At 34.8% G+C, this 23,443-nt stretch overlaps 1 protein-coding gene across 4 annotated transcripts in view; it reads right to left on the bottom strand.

The window, feature by feature from the left end:
- PAN3 (poly(A) specific ribonuclease subunit PAN3) overlaps positions 1 to 23,443 on the bottom strand; it is a 79,375-nt gene that overhangs the window by 29,746 nt on the left and 26,186 nt on the right. For 3 of the 4 annotated variants that reach the window (XM_058044951.1, XM_058044952.1, XM_058044950.1), the window contains exons 5-7: positions 23,151 to 23,213; positions 14,723 to 14,884; positions 6,489 to 6,639 (exon numbers count right to left, since the gene is read on the bottom strand). In XM_058044951.1, coding sequence (XP_057900934.1) covers positions 6,489 to 6,639; positions 14,723 to 14,884; positions 23,151 to 23,213 — 376 coding nt within the window. The remainder of the gene's footprint in view (positions 1 to 6,488; positions 6,640 to 14,722; positions 14,885 to 23,150; positions 23,214 to 23,443) is intronic. The other variant, XM_058044953.1, reaches the window with a different exon arrangement.

Below are 23,443 nucleotides of genomic sequence, written 5' to 3' on the forward strand. Positions count from 1 at the left end.
CCCATCCCCCCTACATTTCATTTTTTTCTTTCTTAAAACAAAAGACAAAAGCATGTAAGTTTCAGTATTAACAAGTAATCAGTACCTTGGGAAAATTACTTTGAAGCTATATTACCCTAATGATATTAAAAGAATATTTGCAACCTTTCATTTAGCTCCTCTCATTTACTCCTCTGACATCTCAAAAGCCATGTTTATTAATTCAGCACAATTCTCTTTTGTTCCTCAAAAATGAATAGTTCCAACAAAATGAACAAGATTTTTTAAATGTAACTGGTAAAATCATATGCCATTCTTTTTAATTGCGTCCCTTACGCCACTTATTCTTTTTATAAAACTGTAAATTATAAGAATATGGAAGGATAAAAGTCTGCACTTTTCTAGGCTAGAACTTTTCTTTGTATTAATACATATACATGTGTGTACACACATCTTATAGATAAGCAGTATTGTAAAATATTGCTGATCAGTGTACTAACTTAAAAAATTAATTATAATAGGCACTGCTAAATGGTAACATACACAGTCTCCTAAAAATCTGTTTAGAAATTAACTGTATGATTGTAAAATGTTACATATTTTGATAGTACCAATTTATACTACAAAAGAAAGTAAATTTTCATTAAGGGAAAAGTTACCTTGAGTGACTGAGTAATACTTCAATATTTCAACAGCTCTGTAAATATTGTTACATTTTTAACAAAAGAGTAAAACACAAATGCATTCTTAATCCACTGGGGAAAGATCAATTTCAAATGAAAACAACGTATTAGTATTAAAAGCTGAAGGATGACTAAAGTGGCCATTAAACTGAGGCAACTCTACAGTTAATGATAACTAAGAATTGTCTTCATCTATGGAAAGTTAGTGACATGTCTTTTTCACTCTATTCCAATAAAGTGGTATTAACTGAAGTCCTCGCAAGCACATCATCTCAACCCAGACAGGAATAAATGGCTTCAAGAGTAACTCAATAGAACAGCCAACTGTAGGGATCAGGAAATACAAACTCAGCAGCCTTCATATGTATTGATGGAAAATAAACCAAAGACCTCTCTGCTTTCAAATAAACACTATAAGTACAAGACAAGACACTCAGTAATACCTTACAGAAAAGTCAAGATTGCAACTCACTAAAATTATACTGTAACCTTCTACTACAAGTTTCCCAGAAAAAAAAAAGATCTCTGGTGATTTTTAGAGATACAATTTCAAACAATTTCCACTTTAGGATATACTTTTCAAAAAAAATTATTCCTGCACACACAAATCCTTCATGTTTTTGCACAGGTATTAATGCAAGATTGAAAGTAAAGGATCACAGCATCACACAAATCCTTTCAGATGGCCTTCCAGTCTAGTTAGGTCTCCTCAGAAAGGACATTGAGAGTTCAGTGAAAATCATCTGGCAGGCAGAACATATGGCCTCCTCATTTGCCAATATGCAAAGTGACTTCAGGAGATGAAAGAAGCTTGACCAGAGTCTGGTTATATTCTACTAGAACATACTACACACGCTACAAGAATTTTGCTCCTACTGACGTGGTAGGTATGGACAGGTTGAGACAACAAATATTGAAGGTTACAGATTCTTCTGAGAGACTTGCATTACATTCTGCACAATCTAAATAACTACTGAAAGCCCAGCATAACAAAAACATAAAAATAAATAAAAGAATAAAAAAAAAAAAAACACAAAAAAAACCCCCACTTAATACAGCGCAACTTTGCATATTTAAGTACTTCAGGCAACTGAAAGAATGCACAAACTCAAGCAGATATCACCAACTTCATTAGTATTTCAGTAAATTAAAAGCATACTAATAGTAATATTTAACCATAACAAATGAAATTAGAGGAAAATAAAAGAAAAAAGTTTTTTTAACAAGTGATTATATATTTCTACTGACTATCCTCAAGGAAAAAGATGTTACTAAACATGCAATAGTAACAACGGAACCAGATCTCACAGAATTAGGCTGGTTTTAATAGCACAGTTTATAAAAATGTCTATTCACTTAAGGGCCTAACAAAAAATGAGCTTTTAAAAACCTACTTATGATTTATATATATATATATATATACACACACATATACACACATGTATACATATAGATAGATACCTCACTCCTATCAGTGATCTTGACAAATAATATTAATCTTTCCCTATGAGAGGGTTCAAGATTCCCCTGCATCAAAATTCAAATGCCAACAGGAATACTAGACAGACATCAAAAAGCCTGTTTCTAATTGTCCCTCTCCATTCCTTGTCTTGGGGAATCTTAATACACTTCATCAAGAAGTCAAATACAATCTTAAAAGATGAACTGCAAGGGGAAAGGGCTTCTTTAACTTTTCTATCTAAAAAGAGGTGTTAGGGTATGCAGCTGTCATGGTGTCGTCACACCAACACAGAAATGGTTGTGGGATTTGAAGATCTTTTCCCAATAATCACAGTGAATGTGCAGGCTACCTACACACACCTGCAGCTCCTGATGCCTTCTTGTAAAGAGAGATACTTACATATCCCTCATATTCTCATATTTTCATTTATTGCCTTGTTTTTTATTTTTGAAGTTTCATTGTGACTGAGGAAAGGGAAATGGCAGACTTTGACATGCATTTGAGACAATGCCCAAAGACATTTTATGAGATTAATGTTTCTAATAAAGCTTAGTAGCACACAATGTATTTGAATTAATAGCTACAGCATATTTTGAATCTGATAATTCACACAGATAATCAGGATCAAAGGGCATTAAGCATGATTTCTTCATGACTCAGTATCTACAACTTTTTGATTTAATGAGAACTCACAACTTAGCGAGGCAGGATTTCATTAAGCTCAGGTGTATGCAAATCAGCTGGCCTACAACATTAAAGGTTTTAAAAAACCTTCAAGCTTTGCCTACAAATTTACTAGTTTACAGCCATATCCCCATGTCTCTAATGCTTGTAACATATTCAGAGGTGAAAAATTAAACATTTAATATTTTATCACTTTAATGTTCTGTACTTTAGAGATACCACTGACTACCAGGTAAATTTTGAAGAATGACAAAGCAATGTAAATTATAATATCAGATTATTTCAAGAACTTAAAGTAGCATCCCTAAATTCATTAACTATTTTCTTTTATTTTAAGCTTTCTATCAGGTCATTAGCATTGTAGCTGTGTATTTTCAAGTTAATTAAATCTGCTTCATTCCCTAAACAATTTGTATCATCAATTCTTCCTCTTCAGTTTCAATTGGGAAAATAAGATTAATAAAGTCTCTTTGTCTTCTTCTCTTCTTACATTATTGTGGAATAGCTGTATGACTTCCTCTGCACCACATTTGATCCAAGAGGCTGGAAGCTCTTGGGGCCTTCAGCCACACAAACCACCTCAGCTGAAAGTGCTCCATCTCCAGCTGGGACTGTGGGCTCTGAGAGCTACAATCCTGAAGCTCATCACAATGGAGATGTGTCAACTGGACACAAGCACAGCACCTTCACACTCCTGGCTCCTAAGCCTGCAGGTTCAGACCGGCAGCAGAAACGGCATCTCCTACATTCTGCATAGCTCAGAATCTGACTTGAACTAAATACAAAAGCAACAGCAAATTGCTGTCACTTCCATCAGCAACAAAGGCATCATTCTTTAGGTATAACTGAGACATTTTTCACTACTGGGGGCTATACATCTGTTCTCCCTCAAGTTCAACACAGCAATCATGTCTTATCACTTCAATGACATTCATGAATTTCTTTCATACACTGTGTTGCATATTTAATGGCATTAATACTCTAACACAGCTACGCAGGCCTGGGTAAGAAACTTGTAAGAAAAAGCGCTATTTGAAGATCGTCAACTTCTTACTAGATTTCCCACACAAATAACAAACAGGGTGTGTTTGCTAGCAAGGAAAGGGAGGAGCAATAAGGTAGTATTCAGGTGAGTTTACAGAAAAAGAGTTTGGAAATGGTAAATGAGATCTGTTTATAACTCTTCAGTGAAACAATTTTCTCCCACCACTTGTGTAAATCACACTTCATATCACTCTGTTTCCATACTCTATTAAAGGCCACCAAGATGAACATGACTTCATGTTGAGATAACCCTAGAAAGCACTTACATAAAAAAACATGTGAATGTGGGAGTAACCTTCTTCCATGCTACATTCTAATCAATACGTCAGGCATGGATCCAACAAGTTACCCACTAAAGAATTTTACATTTCCCCTGTCATATTTTTCAGTATTTCTGCAGTACTGTTGACAAGACAGGCAGAACAAATTATTTCCGAAGGACAAGAAATACTAGATGTCAAAAGTGGTTTTGATTTGCACCTACCTTTCGGGAAATCTCAGAAATTAGATATGTGAAAGAACTTACATTTTTTCATCATCAGGAAGGAAATCAAAGGACTGTTTTCATAATTTACCTACTTTGTTATGGGTGAATAAAACTATAGCAGTCTTAAATACTCCTACTACATTTCCTTATTTCTCATGAAATTTTGACTTCCTCCAGTATCCTGTAAATTACAATAAGCAATCTTAATCTCACATAAATACTTAAATCCGCAAAGTTATTCTACTGGAGAGTATTCACCCTTTAACTAGAAGGAGACTTATCTTTATTCAAAGGAAAATTCTTATGAACTCTTTACATGGCTTTTATTTGAATTTGTTTTCACTTATTGAAAACTAACATATCTCAACCATTTTTTCATGACAACTTCAGAATGTATTTCAGTATTTTTTCATTCTGTTACCCAGTATGATCTAAGTGGTGAAGTTTCCCCACACAAAGATACTGCTTTCTTATTTAAGAGCCTAATTTTTTAGAAAGAGCACCTCCTAGCTGACCTTGAGGTAACAGGAATTTTTGTGCATGGATCCTGTTGACAGCTTTAATGTTGACATTTAAATAAAAATAAAAGTCTGTGAGCAGTATTTACATAGGACACTTAGGTTCAGAGAATTCTGCACTTAGTGAAAGAAGAAACGCTTCTAGAAAAATTCAGAGAATCCAACCAAGGTCCTTACTTTTAACTATATTTTCATTTTATTTATACAGGAAGAGCAGGGAAACAAGCCAACTCTGCCTGAAGTTCTCTCTTATGAACACTCCCCCATCCCTCTTGTCCACAAACAAACAATAGTATTTGGGGCTAGAAAGTATGCAGCATTGGTATCTGTATTTATTTCTAGGACCTGAAATTGTTGTGTGAACTTCTTTCATCAGTGTTACTTATCCTTTCAAGTATTACTTACAGATAGTAAAGAAATTGGACTGTGAAGGATCCCTCTGAGACCCCACTGGACACTTTCCAAAAGTAGATCATTTTACTGTATTCTATTTAATCCTTTATACACTTTTCAATCCAGGTGACAAGGCTGAGAGGCATATAAACACAACAGTTTTCCAGTAAGACGGTACAGCACAATATAGGATCAAGCAGACACAGTACCACAACACGTTCATTTGGTCAGCAGAAGTATCAATCTGTCCTAGCCTGCTCTATGTTTTCACATGCAAGCTTAATGCTGGCTTCTTTCACATTGACACTGGCATCAAGAAAGACTGAAGTTCATTTTAATAAATGGTAATTGCCAATAGATGTTTAAAAAAATCATTTATAGCATTTGTCCATCCGCCTTTTGGCAATTACCTAATGGCTCTCGGTAGCCACAAGAGACTTCTGGAGGTTTAAGTACATACAGAAACTCATTAAAGAATCTGCAGTGTGAATATCCAGATTTGCTGATAGCTATATACTAAAAATATTTTAATTCTAATAATTTTGTTTAAATAAGTTAACACCTTAAGATCAGAAGACTAAAAGATGCATGAAGGGCTTGAACTTTTCAAATGTGTAAAAAAAAAAATCTGCCACTCAATTACATAACTGCATGGGACACATTTCAGTAAGAGTTTTAAACCCGGGAAATAACTATAAATTAGAAGTCTTAAAAGTGAGATTACATGTGACAGATACAATAAAAATTAACACTATTTTGCAAGGCACAGTATTATAGAATTAGCTTGTCTTCTACTTTGTGTTTTTAATCCAGATTTTTAAATCCTCATATGTACTCATTAATAACAAAAAAATACTTCTACATCACACAGTCTAGAAACATATAAAAAGAGCACATTGGTGTGCAGTAAACCAAGATCATACACATTGTAGACTATAATGCAGTTCTAGACCATGGATAGTATAAATCCTCTCCGGGTACTGCTCTGGCAGGAACCACTCAGGACACAGTATGTGATAACTCAGCAACCCTTTTCCCCAAAAAGAGCAGAGTAAGTTGTTAATTTCAAAGCTGCTGTGGCTGAGCATATTTCACAGCCTGCAGTGTGACTTCCATACTACTGGAATATAAATCCAAAGTTCCTCTGCTTTTTAATGATTGCCTTAAAATTAAGAGTTGAAGTAGGAGGTAGCTACACCTATAGCACACTGTACTAGAAATCATTACTCTCAACTTACCTGGTGCTAACCCAGCAGTAGCAGGACTTCCCATGGAGGGGTGAGAGAACAAGGCTTGAGAGAAGGCAGACATACTTGACTGGGATACATTACTCAGCCTGGAGGTTGATCCTCCTTTAGGAATAAACTCACTTGCAGAAGGATTTGGTGTCTGTTTAAAAACAAATAATAAATTCAATGTTTATTTCAAATGAGAAGGGATTTATTTGGTAGAAAATACTTTCTAGACAGGCCTACTAGTACAAGGGGTATTTTTACAGTACATACAGCTTACTGAAGAGAACAAAGAATACTGGAAGCTGGTCTGCATAAACAAATTTAGACATGTTTTAAGCTTATGTCTGAAGTGTTAGAAGCAAACTTTCCATATGAGCAGCTGGTCTACAAATTCATACAACATTTTGCAAAAGGCTTTCCATAAGCATTACATTACAAGTTGGAGAACAGACTTGACACTGAGAAAGCTTTGCCACAGCTGCACAGACTGTTCTCCCACGACTTCAGCAATTTTGTCTCAAACCAACTAGCAATTTCCAATTAAAGGAGTAAAAATGATTCCTAGTAGAAAAGTCACCCCTGCCTCTATTTCATATAGATCTGTATGTTTAGCTTTTCTGTGAAGGTAACTTCTGCTTTAATTACCTGTTTTATTTATCTAGCACCCTTAATAATAAAGTCTAATTTGGTGCCATGGAAAAAAACAGAAGAAGAATGATGGCCAAACATCATCAATTTGTTAGTACATAAAACAAATACAAGAGCAATTTTTAATTTCTATTAAAATCAGTAACAGACAGTTTTGTAGTTTGGAATCGTGGTGTTTATTTTGAGGTGAGGTTTTTGTTTGATTTAGGGCACAGAGGGTTAGAAAAAGAAAATCCCAGTTAGAGCTCTGAAGGCAAAACACTTATCATTGGACAGACAATTACAAATGACAGGAGTGGAACAAAAACTACATTAAGTCAAGAAATAAAATCAATTATTACATTAACACACTGAAAATCTTGAAGATTATTGAATTACAGGATTTAGTTTATTAAGTAATCTGCACAGTACCTCCCAAAACTGTCTAAACAAGTTAAGTAAAATAAGAAGACAGCAACAGTTCCCAATAGACAAGGAGTACTGTTAAGATAATCCATAATGGTTTTTACAGAAAATTATATTGGACTACTTTGGTTTCAGGCAATTTTAAAATAACTAAATATATCAACTGTTAGTTCAATTACTAATATTGATTTTACCAATATAAAGCGGCATCAGAGAAATAAGTTCGTGCCAAATTAGAAGTGAAGTGTGAACATCAGTGAAGAAAGCATTTGGGAACAGTTTCCATTAACTGGGTTTTAATACCTTTATTTGATTATTTCTGCCAAATATCACAATATTAATGTATTTCTATGCAGTGAAAAAGAAGGTTCTCAAAGTCGTAAAATTAAATAAAGAGGATGTCCAGGTTTAAAAGCAAATAGCAAAAATATTCTACCTTTAATCAGGCAGTAAATTTTAACCATGATCCACTTTATGATACCAACTACCACCTTATTTATCACCTTACGTGTGCATGTTTCTGAATACTGAAGGAACAGCTACAAGTAAATATGTTGACTGTGAAGTAAAACATTTAAATGGGTAAAGCGTTCCATGAGTTTTAAAACTCTTTAATTACACTTCAGGAAAACATGTTAAGATGTACACTAATACAGCAAAACAAATTATAAGTTGAATTATACAGACTGAAAACATGTAACTGACCCATTTATACTCAAAAGGTAATATTCTGGACTTATCTGAATTTAGGTACAGGAATATGTAAGAATAGTGCTCCTCTAGATAAAAACTGGCATGCAACCATTCAGTGAAATCTGCACTGAAACTGAAGAAAATTACAAAGGTGGTGAAGTACAACTTTTCCAAACAGTGATAGACCTAAATAGCCATCAAACAAAACAACTGGGAGAGCAAGGGACAGAATTTACATCATCTTGCTAGAAGAACACAATTCCAAGGAACTACACGATCTACATTTTTCCACTGCTAAAAGCAGCAATGACACATCCACAGCTCTATCACATCTAAACACTGTGTCAAGGTGACAAGGGTGGGACATGCCATTAGAAGCATGCAAGGAGAGAAAAAGACACCTTCTGGAAGGTAACTCAGACTTTCCTAGAGCAACTGAGAGATTTTCCAAAATCCCATCGTATAATTTTCACCTACTGATTCAAACTCCTACAGCACAGAGATGCTTCTTATTTCTAATCACATTCTGCAATTTTCATAGACCAGTTTTCCTGTCTAAAAGTCACTTACTTACTAAAATGTTACTTACTAGCAAAAAGGTACTTACCTACTAAAAGTTACCTATAATCGTCAAAAATTTTAAATGCAGCTTCACTTAAAGAAAGAGCTCCCCTTTAACTGGGAGGTGTTTTAATTTATCCAAGTGAAAGAGTCAAACCCAGAAATCTGCTACGGCTGATCTGGTTTATGCTGTTGAATTACAAACTACAATGGGTCAAGTCTGATGGAAATTCAGTTTCATTCCATTATTTGATATCACAATTCAGGATAAGCATCAAAGCTGAGTAAGATGAAGTTGTTTTAACATAACTTTGATGAAAATGTTGTGTATGAGTAAACAGCTCTAATTCATGAAGACAGACCCTACACTATGAAAGCCTGTTTTACCTCTCTGTGATGCTGAGATGCAACATGAAGCTGCAATTCAAGACTTTTCCCACTGGTAAAAAAAGTGATTGAACTTTTGGTTACAATTTTAAGACCCATCTTCAAATTGTTCTCTAAATACAGAAAAATACTCAAGTTCCACAGTCAGTAACCACAATAAACAAATCAAAGTAATACAGCAAATTCTAGTGATTAGTGGTCAAACCCAGCAAATACTGTCAGACAATTTGAAGCTTAAGCCCCACTCCACATTTGAATTCATTACATCTATGTGACGCTGCAGTTCTTAAAAAAGTTCTTCTGTGCTTTGGAAAACATTTTATCTGAAGTATAATATTAATTTTTCTGAAAACAGTTTTCTTGCATGAAAATAATTAAGATAATGAGGCCAGATCAAGTGACCAAACTAAGTGAGGCAACATAATATTACTATTAGCTTTTTAATATTTAATATCTTAATTAGTTTTGAATCTTTGTAGATAACCATTTTACAGCAATGACCATGCAAATATGCCAAAATTAGAAAGCCTCATTCTTAGTGGCCAATGATTCAAAGTATTATATTCTTGGGCTTCAAAACATCCTACTTTCATTCTGTCAACTCATAATACAAAGTATAAATTCCAGTTTTAGCTTTACATCTAGATCAATGTTAAGATTGAAAATCTGTTTAAATGGTAACCATGCTTTAGAACCCAATTGAGTAACTGAGTATTCTTACAGTTTTTCCATTAAAGTCCTACCAGACTCTAATGGAAAAACTGTAAGATGACAGTTTGAAAGACTTCCCAAGATGACAAAAAAATTTAAACTTTTATAAGAATGAAAATAATCTAGAGATCTTCTTCGTGAAAACATTTTCTTCATTTTGTATTATGTTTAAATTTTGTATACAGCTTTTAAACAAATGTCATTTAATTATTAATTCATTATTCATCTCAGAATAAAGTAACTTATTCATGCTAGAATAGGCTTAAAATTTTAAGTCAGAATAAATCAGGATTGGTAAAATATGTCGAGAAAATGGGTATTGAAAACTGTTATTACTTTTCAAGAGTAACCAGAAGAATGGACATGCAAGAATCATGTAATGATTATGCAATACTGTGATGTTAAAAAGTAGCAAATGTACTTCTAAACCCCAAACAATAAAAAAAGCCTACTAGCACTGTCTGCACTGTACCAAATAAGTCTAATTTCAGTTTCAAATGCACATGCCCCATAAAAAGGCACACACAAAATTTCAAAAAGCTAATCAACATGTCTTCAGTTAACAGCATAAAAGAGAAAGCAGTACAGCTGTGTCAGCTACTGTATGTATTTCTAGCAAACCACCTAAGGTGACTTCTGATACCTTTGCTAAAATTGCCATCATTACCTTTTCCTCTCAACCTTGCCAACTGAAATGTCATCCACCTTCTTCCAATATATTAGAAAAGATGCCACAAACTAAAGCAGTAAAGCAACTTCCCTAATTACTACCTGAATTTCTTTATTATGCATTCTCAGAATGATTCCATGAAGAAACTTCATCTAAATACCCCCCTCTGAGATTCTTTATGTCCATGCCTCTTTTCAGTCAGCTTTGCAAAGAAACTTCCAAAGACAGACCAAAAAACACTGAGTCCATCCAGCTCCACTTACAAAAACAATTCCTACACTTCTGTACATCACAATGAAAAAAATACAGTCCAAATAAAGGCTGGTTTTAGCCATGATGCAATTACTAAGGATGGGACCAAAAAAGTACAAAAGGAGGCCAGGACTATTAAACTACTCATTTGTGTCACCAGTCAGGTCAGAATTTGTCTGGTGACTTTTATAGGTATTAAAATGAAATAAAATTAATGTAGCATGGAGGGGAGGAAAAAATATTCTATGAGTATCACAAAAAAAAAAAAACCCCACTCCAGAACAATTAAAGGTTCCTTAAGAGAATGTACAGATGAAAGCAAAGAGCAAGCCAAGGACCTAAGCTGAAGACCACCACAGGAAGGACAACACAGCAGCATGTGGCATTACTGTATGTTAAGGAGTTGCACACAACAGATTTCTGTAATCCAGAAATAAAATCAAAATTACTGTTTCATCAACTATAAACTTTGATACACGTGATTTGTCTTTACGCTCCTCAGTGATAAACTTGTAAGGCCCCAGTGCTGTACTAATTAATAAATGAATCCTCAAAGTGCCTTTAAGTACAGAAGTGAGCTGAATACAGGGATGTACAAGTTATGAAGCCTTTGGAAAGTCATGCAGGGATCCCACAGGAATACTGTAAACCACTCTTCTATCTCTCTCTCATTTCTCATTCAGCATCTCTCAACACAGCTGTACAGTAATAGTACTTCATTAGCTTGGTTCTGGTTCCTCATTCAACCAAAGCCCAAAGCCAGCTACCTAACTCAAAAAGTAGGCCAATCTCATTTGATTTCAGAAGGATGTGCTAATGTACTTACCATGCTAGAAACTGCATACAAGCTTCTTTGTTCTCTTTTTATGTTCTTCTTCACTTCCAAATTTATGCTGATCTGTTCTGACATCCCAAATTACATAATCGTGTAATGGTTACAGAAAACTACTACTAACCCACAACCATGCTATACAGCAGGGCACTCCTTTACCAGTCTATTTTTGGCACACTTTTCACAGTATCTCTTAGGAATACAGAAACATGCAGAAGTCTTTCTTGAGTTTAACATGTTATCTTGTTGCTGTTGTTGGGTTTTGGTGTTTCTTTGTTGTTTTTTTAATGGACAGAGGCTCTATATGAGGAGATTCACTTTACAGAGCATTGTTGCAACTCCTCCAAAGACTCCTTGTGAGCCATAACTTCAGGAAAATATGCATTTTGTGATGTCAGAGCAACCCAGAAGACATGGGATGTTGCCAAGGACTTCAAAGCAAATCTTGCTATCCCACCATTGAATTTGTGTAACATGCTACATTATTATAATTACTGTGACAAGTCATCACATCACTCCAACAATAGGCTCTAATAAATTTCAATTTGCCAACATCATTATTTATGTTACTCTACTGCTCTCACAGAAGAATTAAGAGCCAATTTAATTAAAACTGGGTAAAATTACTTGGCTAAAGATTTATTGGTTCATAAACCAGCCCACAGGCTCAGACAAAACTATTAGCAAAGTCTTATTACAACTGGCAAGTAGATCTCACTAAAAAGTAAACTTTAAAATTAGATTTGGAATATTTTCATGTTTCTTTAGCAAAAATCCTTTGAAGTACTGTAAAAACATCTAAAATTTTAGAGGTCTCTGCTCCTAATGCAACATGCTTGAAAAACTTCATTTCTATTACTAATTTTTGCTCAAGAAACAAAAAATCATGTTTTGATGGTGAATAAGAACTAATCTGTATAGCTAAAATGTATCAATCTCTACTATTCTAAGGAGGATTACATTTGCTATTATAATATATATCATGTGGTAGCATAGTAGCTCAGGACATTTCCTAATAAAAGGTAGGATACATCACTATAAAACACACTTTGATTTGGGTCTTTTCTTCTTCTTTTAATGCAGAGTACAATTCACTCTGTAGACTTCACTTTCAATCATTTAAGTGTAATACCATATTTAAACAAAACAGATTGGGATTATAAATTCATAGCCATGCAGGAGTAACAGTTTAATTATTTTACAATGCAAGTTTTAACACCTTTCCTTCTTCAGTCTTGCCGGACTCCACAGTTGCTCTTCAATCCCTCCTGTTTCTCCTCCAATTCTATTTATTATGGCTGGCACATCCTTCTGTTCATATTTCCACCACATGTGCTTATACATGCTTTGTTAAAGCCCACATCTCCATGGTAAGCAACACAACTGTATCATGTAATACAAAATCTTCAGCCACACATACTTTGAATCAATTATGTAGCCAGGATTCTGGTGCAACAAAGGAGCCTGGAACTGTACCCTTCAAAAGCTATGTGCTCTGCAGCCAGTCCCAAACACTGCCAACCTCAGAAAGCATGGGGACCTTGAGCTTCCTTCCCTGTGCCACACTTTGAACAACACTTCAGAGTGCACAGGCACTGAGAAGACAACTGCTCCTGGCAAGAAGCTTCAAGTTTCAGGCCCCTGCCTCTGCAGCCTCCAAACGCATAAAGTCCTTTTCTGTCTAATCTAAATGGAGTAGATTAACAACAAAGCTTGTTGCATCACTGTACAGCAAGAAAACAACAGAGGACAGGAGTGCAAACAGGACTTTTTTTGCCCATTCATGTCCACCTGAAAACTAAAAACCAAATTTCTGCTTCTCTCTTCTCAAAACAACTGTCTTTAATTACAACTTACATTCACTTTAAGATACACACAATAAATTGAGTTGGTCAATCTTCTTTCCCTTCAAAACAGTACTTCTTCACAGGGTCTCACCACTGTCCTTCAAGCTTACCTGGTCCTTCTACCAATGTTTCCTTAAAGCTTCATCTTTTCTCCCTCAGTGACTATGCTGCTTCCCCAGCAGCAAAAGGGCCAAGACAGGTCCAAATGTCCCTAACCAACATAGCATCATGCTGCCGACATCACGCTGCCCATGACTGCTCATTTCAGTAACACAGAGATGTTCAAACATCAAATATCACAAAACTAGTATCAGTGTGGAAAGGTGCTCGTACAAGTGCCATGTTGGCCCTTACATGGCAGAAATTCAGTGAACTGAAAGAAAATCCTAAAGTGCCACAAGTTCTAATTACAGGTCTGTTATCAATTTACCCACTTCATTCACTTAGAAAACACTAAAAATAACATCACGGTCATAGGAAGACTAAAATAGCAATCTCTGAGGAATAAAAAGCACTACACAAGTGATGAAAACAGTATTAGCAGCAGTGGCACAGCTCCCATCACTGTAATAATTTCCACCTAAATTCCACTTCAAGGGACATGAAGCAGATTCATCCTAGGCTAGAATTATCCTTCATTTTCATCCCAAGGATTACCTACTACTTCGGTAGAGAGATATTCAAATCCAACTGTACCACTCCCCTCTTACAGAGTTGAAGAAGATTCAGGCATAAAGTTAAATAATGGTAAGAGTAGCATACACTTCTCAAAACAAGTTGAGAAGTATAAATTATCCAAACATAAAAATTAAGAATTTATACTTCCTGATGGCAATTCATACTTCATGATGGCAATGTCTTCAAATTCTGTACTGAGGGCATCATCTATTTGCATTGTGTCAATCATTTTAACAACAATCACTAATTTTACCAGTAAAAATCTTCCTCAGGGGAGAATTAAAGGCTGTGGTTGTTTGCTTTTAAAATACATTAAATGATTACTTTTGCTCCTTCTCCTCAGATTATACCAAAATCAAATAAAGTACATAGCTCAGCAATGGATAAAGCTAATTAAATATCTCCAAATCACTCTTAGAGGACCACTGTGTCAATTATGTAAAATAAATATTTGATCTTAACTCATACTTGGAATAACTCTTTCTAACATTTTCCAGAATTGAAAATAAACATCCAAAATACGGAAAAAATTACTAGTAAAAAATAATTTTACCTGTAAATTGTTTTCTGTGACTCTGTTCCACCAAACCATATTGATGGGTACTCCTGTTTTACACCTGTCAGCCAGACAGCCAATAGGGTTCTTTGATTTTCTTGCTTTTGATCCCACCGGAACTATCCTCTCATCCAGCATTCCCAGTCGATACTTCCTGGGCTAAGAAAAAGAAGCAGAGAAACCAGGCCACTCCTAACAACCCTCATCTAAAGCTACACTAAAATAGGTATTGCACTGTGATATGATTTTGGATTGGTGGAATAGGAAACAATTTGCAAGTAAAATTTAACTGAGACTGTTTCCTTTCAATCCTGACTATTTGGTTACAATAAATAATGCTTTAAAAAATTTTAGAAGAAAATAAACTCCAGAGACTACTAATTATTTGTAAGCAAAGCCATCCATTAGAAGTCAGCCACTGAAATATGTACATAAATTTGGAAATTCTGTCCAAATGAGAAATTGTTTTTAAAAAAATCCATGTTTTCAAAATAAATACCTTCAATCACATCATAATAATGAACATCTCCTTTGAAATTTCTACCAAACAAATTTTAAATTTAAATTTGCCACGACTCATCTCCTGAAAATCTGCTTTTAAAAATCAGGTAAAACTGAGTAGCCAATTGCAGCAGAACAGTGAGAAAAACATTTCTGCTTGGGTTATTACTTAAAAAAAATAACTTCAGCTACTGTCTTAAGTGAAAACAGACAAGAATTACTATGACAAATGCATTGGGAACTGTCATAAAATTGAGAAAATAAAACACATTGAGGAAGTTAACATACAGGAATTACTTGCACCTCATTAACAGTGACATTTCTACTACATTGGCAATGTTCTCTACAAATGGAACTATTTATAAAGAATGATATGAACATTAAATTCAAAAGGCACACTGTAAAAAAGAAAATCTGTTAAATACTTTCAAACAGGTAATGTACAGAAGTTTTCAAGATTTCTCTGTGCTTTCAAACCTATGTGTATCTACCTAGATAGCAAATAGCATCAAAAGAAAGATTTTAGCATCTATGCATATTTAAACCAGGGCCTTTTACGCCAATTATATCAACAATTGGATCAAATTGCAGAGGTTGGCTGGTTTTCTTTTGCTTGGGGTTTTGTTTGGGCATTTTTATGTGACAGTGCAACCATCATCTCAATATAGAGCACTCTAAGTAATCAAAGCTTAACTTACCTTTATTCAGGTATCTACTTCACCTAGCACCTTAGAAATCTTAGCAACATGCACCTTCATACACACTTTACAAATTATACCTCAGGAAACAAGGCAAGAATCTAACTGGAGGACATTTCCCACTCACACAGAAATAATTTATAAAACACAGGACAAAACTACCATAAAATGGCTGCAAAACCAAAACCTGAACAGATTCTCTCCTCTACTTCCCCAGAACCTTTTAGGCTGAAAGCTTTGGAAAAAACTAAAACTCATTAGAGCCAACAGTACTTCATCATTTGCAAAAAAAACCCAAACAAACCAACTCCTCCAAAAAACCCGCAAAATCCACAAACAAAATGAAAAAAACATCCAAGGATACCAACACAGACTGTGAACTACAAAGGCAATAAACTCTATGGAGGAGTTAACCAAACTTAGTAACAATAAACAAGACTGAATTTTAGCATACCAATTAGAAATCTGTGATGGGCAGCAAAAAGTCCTCCTGCACTTCAAACACACATCTGATCATGGTAAATCTAAATACTAGTTGTTTATTTGGAGAACCACTCAACTATTGGGCAACTTATCTCAGTAAATCAGAAAGACTACTAAAATCCTAACCTGCAGAGCGATTAGAGCTGAGATGTTGGACATTCAAGCAAGATTGGACTTTAGGGCAGGGTTTGAATACAGTATGTATTTTTCTTAGGCCAACTATTAGAAACAATATAATGAAGAGTAACAGTTTCCCTGGAAGCTTTCCCCTCTCTCTCTCTCTCCCTCCATGCTCTACCAAGTGCAGGGGTACACTCTGCCTCAGACTATTGGACTACAAACCAGTGCCCAAACATACTTCCATTCACAAACGGTTCTTCTAATCTTCCATAGTAACTGGTTGTCTACAAATATTTTGAAAAGGAGAACCAAAACAAAAGAGAAAATAAGCAAATCATCTGGAAGAAGGCTATTTTGGTCACAACAGGGTTCAGATTCCAGACAACAGGATGAAACTGTATTCTAGACTTTATGAATGATCATATAGAGACAATATGAATTCATGTTCCAGTAGTAGTAGTTCTTTACTTACTTGTAATAAAAAATGAAATTAAGCACTAGATGAGTCTAAAGAAACACTTTTTCCTTTCATTACTTATTGTAAAACATTAGGGGATTAACTAGGTCAAGGTATCATTATTTAGACATTAGAAGATGGAATAGACAATATTAACATTTGGAAATAAATTTTAGTCCATGTGCACCAAAGTCATTCTAAATAAGACTTGTTCTCAATGAGCAAACTTGGATCTGATTTAGAAATGCAATCTGAATTTAAAGGTAATCAGAAAACAGTATCTGCCAAGAGGACAGATTCAACAGAAGGGAAAGCAAATAGATGGAGAAGTTTAAGTAAGTGTATCCACCTTCCTATAGCCCTGACCTCTACACAGAGCAGGAAATAAAGCAACACAAACAGTTCACCTTAAAATGAGCCAGAACTCATCAACCACTGATCATTTCTGAACATATATATATATATATGTATGTAAATATATCTACCTAAAACACAGAGGGCATCACAATCTGGACTAATTAACCAAACTTTTCTGCTTGGGGACAATTTCTCTTGGATGTTTACAAAAACAATTGGTTTTTTGCATTCCCTACAGTCTATGAGGTAAAAAAACTTTTCAGGTGTAGTAATTACTGGCTGCAAATGTTTACATGAGGCAGGGAACAGCTAACTACCTTTAATTGCTAGCAACAGCTTAGTTTTCCCCATGGTGAGAAGGGCAAGCATTTTCAACCACAGCTAATAATTATAACCCTTGCCCTGCAGAACCAAGCTGCTGCCAGCAATTAATGATAGGAGCCTACTGGTTGGCACATTTATTAGGAAAGATAAACCCCTAAAGTCTGAAAAGCATTACACTTGAAACAAAAGAGAGACACTCCAGAAACAAGTCCCTCCTAAGTAGTATCTTCACATGAGAACACTACTAATGATGATTTAACTTCACTAGCCCATGCTAGAAAGGATTCCTCAAGTCAGTTTAATTACCTGGCTCTCATTCATTCAACAAGAACCTTGGGAATGTGTTCAGCAACACTATTTTCTTCCTACTCTTTGTTGTAACAGTGCCTTTGTCCCTAGTTCCTCCTTTTTCAAGGACAGCAGGCAATATCACATTTCCCTTTTCTAATTCAGGATTAAACTGACCTCTAGTGTAAGATGTTCCATGGCTATCCCAGAGGAATAAATTTAAGCAAGAAAATATCTACAAACATTCAAACTCTAAAGACTTTCATGCAGTATTTAAGTTAGATAAGCTGACAAATCAAGCTACACAACTGCAAAGTTCCCTTGTACTGAAGAACTGCAACTTATTTTTTTTAGGATCACTCAGCTCCCAAATTACATTTCTGTTCCTTAAAATGCATTTACCTCTAGCAGGCTTTCAATTTTAGATTTACAAGCCCTTTCTAGTACCAAAACCTACCCAATTAAGTCTAGCACACAAACACATGAGCAGGCTATTGTGTTTCAAAGTATTGTGAAGAGTCTGAGCTATGGTAATGCTGTCTATGTGCTTCTACTATCAAACCAAATAGAAGCCATCTTAAGCCTTCTCCATCACAGGTTAAATGAAGCAGCATTACCCTAAATTACTACAGCTAAAAGGTATCACAGTAGCGTTAGCTAGGGCTCATCTGTTGTACAGTGAGTTGACTGCATCTACACACACACACAAAAATACTACATCCTCAGACAGAAAATTTTAAAAAGCTACACAAACGCACACTTTTCTCATACTACTTACTGGACTACCAAAATTATGTGAGACACAATTTTAAATTTCAATGCTCACTTTTGAAAGGTCTAATATTTTTTTCTTATTAATGGCAAAGAGACCATTAGAAAAAGAGGTTAAACATTCAGCTAGGCTGCTAATCTACTAAAAAAGGAGCAATTTCTGTTTTATCATGCCTTTAAAACTAAAACCAAAATAGAGGTTCTTGATGTCTTTATTGCTACTTTCACTCAACAATTGATTAAGCTGGAATAAGCCAGTACTTGAAACACCAAACCATAGATATGAATTTCAATATGTCATTGAGCTCCTTCACAGGCACAATCAGCTAAGCAGTACCTTAATTTTGAATACAACTCTGTTACTGTGTATTACTGAGCGCAGTTAAGTGCTACACCTGAACATGAGTTATGGTCACCAGGAATATCCTAACAGACTTTTAATACGAAAAACAAAAACTGTCTTTTAAATGAAGTTAAGCTGTTTAAGTTTTGTAGCCAATAAAGCTGCAATACCTCTTCACATGGATTGGGTTAATTGCTAACCAAAATACCCTCTACTCTTCCTTTTTTATTACAAGCAGCGGGAACTGGTAGACAGGCAGACTACGCTTGTGGTTTTTTGAATCGCAGCTTCTGAAGGCCAGAACCAATTTTTTAATTTTTGATATTAAAAAAAAAAAAAAAATTGAATTGGGGCTTGGTCAACAGCTTAAAAATAATTGTGTGGTGGGCTAGTATTTGTTGTTGGGTGGAGGGGCTTTTCCCTTATGAAAAAAAGACAACTATGCTAACATTTGTAATGCTTACAAGTTTGGAGTTTAGAATACTATACATTGATTTTATATGCATTCAACAGACTAGACACCCTTCCATCGAGATTGCTCATGAAAACCTGAGTTTGGCTGAAGTCAGAATTTCACTAGTTGAAAAGCAGAAGACAGAGAGAAACAAGATGTATTCTTCTACCCGAAGAAAACTTAAGTGTGACATTTGGCATGGATATGTGTCTTACTCTAGAGCAATGTATCTGGTCATTGCAAAAAAAAAAAATACTTGGTTTAAACAAATTTTAGAGACGCAATAGATCAGGCACTATATCAGGCATTTCACACCATAACCAAGGGACACTTTTCAGGCTAACATACTAAAAACTTTTATTTCATGAGCAGATATGCTGAAGGCATGAAAATCTTGAAGAGTTCAGAAGCAGCAGAACTGACATAATTCAGTCAAATGTTTTCTCATCAATTTCGCAGCATAGTTATGCTGGGATGAGGTATCAATTACCACAACTTTAAATCCTAGCATGGATTTAATTATATTGACAAACTTCTTTACTAAGAAATTAATATCCTCTGTTCAATTGATGTAAACTGGTGGAAAAGCAGACTTTTTCCTTCCACCATTAAAGCAGATAGTTCTAACTATAGTGAAGACTTGTCAGAGTACCACCACCCCAAGATGTACTTTCAAAAACTCCACTACTAAACATTATAGGCAAAACACAGATTTTCTTAATGTCTAAAGGTTTCTTTTAATAGGACAGAAATTTTTGTGTTACTTATAAAAAGTGCATAAAGAGAGTAAGAGAGTTAAAGACTGATGCAGCTTTTACTCTGGTCTTTAATAGGCATGATTTCTAAAAATCCCTAGCTGTTTCTAAAATATCTTAAAATTTCTAGCAATTTTAAATACTTGTATAGTGCCTTCAACTAATGTGTGCACAAGTTTAATTTTTTTTTTTTTTACTGCAAATCACTCTTGAAGACTACATACACCTTGTCATAGCAAGAATCAAACAAAGCTTGTAAATGTAAGCAAATGCATCCAGCTTATCAGTTACATTTGAAGTGATTTAACTTCAAATACACAAAAGGATGAGGCAGCAAAATGTGTTACATATTTTTAAAGGGAAATGCTTTTATAATTTGACTTATGGACCATAATGATCACTAATTCACAGACAAAAATAAAAGTGAGTCATATATTCTTCCATGACACACTTAGAAGTGAAAAATACATATTTATCCAAACAGTAATATCTAAGATAGCAATAGCATACAACCAAGGAACAACTCCAATAACTAACTATTCCAAGAAAAAATGTAAAGCAGATTACATTATATTATATCCTTGGAAAACATTTTAAACCACAGTACTACCTACAAACATTCATTAGTCTTCTCATAAAGCACAGTCCTTCTGCATTGCTGCAACAACTTTTTTTAGCACCAACTCTAATGTTTTATTATTGTAGTACGGGTGTATAAATCCCAGAAGAAAAATTTAGGTTTGAAATATAAATTTAGCCCAGGTACATTACAGAGTCTGTGCAGCCATAATTCTGTCTCAGAACACAGTGACATGATGCTTGATCATTACCCCTCAACTCATCAGAACATGATTCGTGCTTCTGACATTGTATGCAGGAGGCTCTGAAAGGTGAAAACTGTCTTGACACATTTTCATTAAAAGTAAATTCAGCAAGACCAGACATGGCACATAGAGCTTTTCAATGAACACTACTGAGCTAGATAATGATCAGGTATCAGAGGTGTCAAGATGGAGCTGGAAACAGGAAGCTGGAGAGAAATACAGGTTTCCAACAGGTAACAAAACTAGATGGGAGGCAGGACACAAAAATAAAATAGCAACTGCTTAAGTCTTAAGAATTTAATATCTACAGGACCTGAAGTTATCTTTATTGTTTTATTTTAACTTGAGAAGTAAAACTCTTCTCATACTCATTAAAAAGCTTGCATTTATACAGACTAGGCTTATAGGTCGTCTTTGCTTCAAATAATTTTCTATGCACATTTATCTCTGCTGATCAAAGTAAATTAAGTCTGCTGTCCAATCTACCTTGCTGTAAATCTCCACCGATGGCACTCAACAGCTGCACCCTGTTTGGGGTGAACTCAGAATCTCTTTTATACTTCCCTTTCTAATCTAGAGGTTTTGTCCTTGCCTTTACTCACCTAAAAACAATGGAAGGCATTCAAGAAAAAAATTTATTTAAAATCCACAAAAAGCAGCATAAAATTGTGTTTATAGAGTTGTTCAGTACAGCAATTTGAGTTCACCCTTGCATTCTGTGAACTGAAGTTATTCTCACCTTAATGGACCTCCTCTACGTATGACTGAACAATTTAAAAAAATGAAATGGAAATAAGCCAGTGTTAAAAACTTTTAAGAGTTTAGTTTTCATGAGGATTGAAGGTATGAAAAAACAAATTAAAATGTAAAAGTAATTGTTTTTCACTATCCTGTAAGGCTGACCAGTGACAAGTACAGGAACCTTTTAGTCTGGATTGGTGGCAACAGTCTCAGAACAATTCTAAACAAATGTTTCACAATATATTTTCGTCTTAGTGCATTAACCTGTCATGTCCTTGACAGCAGATTCTGATCAGTTATGTCACATAAGTTTTTATTAACTGTTTACCAGAACCACCAAAATGAAAGCAAGAACTTCTCCAAACAGATAATTTCAGGTTTAGAGAGGAGCACTTTTCTAGACAACGGCTAAAGTCAACTCGGGAAAAACATCCAGGAAATTCAAGTTCAGAATGCCACCCTATTTTTAACAAGAATAACATGTATTTGAAGACAAAAAAATGAAATAAGCATGACATCATTATTCTTGGGAAAGGGTGTTAGTCTATTACTAACTCTAGCTTTTGTTCCATGCTTCACAAATCCTATTTGTGCATTGTAGATTAATACTTACCTAAAAATCTCTTATAGGAAATTCACTTTAGGGTTGCTTGTCTTACTGCATGTGGAGTTACAACAACCAGACAGTAAATCCAGAAGGTTTTACAGTTGACAGAACCTCCACCAAGGCTCCATCTACTGAAATACTTAGCTCCTTTGATTTCATTTTAAGTATCCTATAAAAATGTCTTTAAACAGTAATCTTAGCTTTCCTGAAATCTAAAATTGAAATGCAGTTTAATAACTTCTAAACAGAGATAATTATGTCGAGAATGTTCATAAAAATTCAAGGACTATGCTTACTTTTTGAACAGAAAGTAGAATGGCTCTAAATATCAAATAATCAAAAGCAAATTAAACAGCTCAGTCATATTAACTAGCTTCAAAAATACTGCCTAATTAGAAAGTATAGATATTCAGAATTACAATCATCAACTTATGTTTAGTATTTTATTGATCTCGAATATTTCTCCATATGGCTTGCCCATTATTAAAGGGCTGCCAGCATAACATGATCAGCAATATCCAGAGACAATCAATAAACTTGCTTAACAGAACTACATAGTACATGCTTTTACAGAAACTATTCAGTTTTACACAACACAAACATGCAGGTTTTACATAGTTCCAAATAACTTAATACTTCAAAATATTACAAATCAGAATTGTGATATTTTTAAAAGAAAGCAATTGTTCTTTATTCACTTACCACGACTGTATTATATCTGTCCTCCAAGTCAGTGATAAACGAAGGAAATGCTGGTTTTGCCAGCTAGTTCAGAACAAACAAAACCTTAGACTTGGGCTCTCAGTAAGATAATGGAGACTTTTTCAAACAGTAGATGTTGTAAACACATACATTTGAACTAGTCACCAAGGCTCCCTTTATACAGCAGGCAACAAGCAGTGGCCTAATAAACTCCATTGTTCAAGCTCTAAACAAACTCAAGTTATTGGGGTAGAGGGGAATCACACAAGGTTTTAAATACCTGGCTCTCAAGT

Source organism: Melospiza georgiana, chromosome 2, assembly GCF_028018845.1.
Source record: "Melospiza georgiana isolate bMelGeo1 chromosome 2, bMelGeo1.pri, whole genome shotgun sequence".
In the NCBI taxonomy this organism is placed as follows: Eukaryota; Metazoa; Chordata; class Aves; order Passeriformes; family Passerellidae; genus Melospiza; species Melospiza georgiana.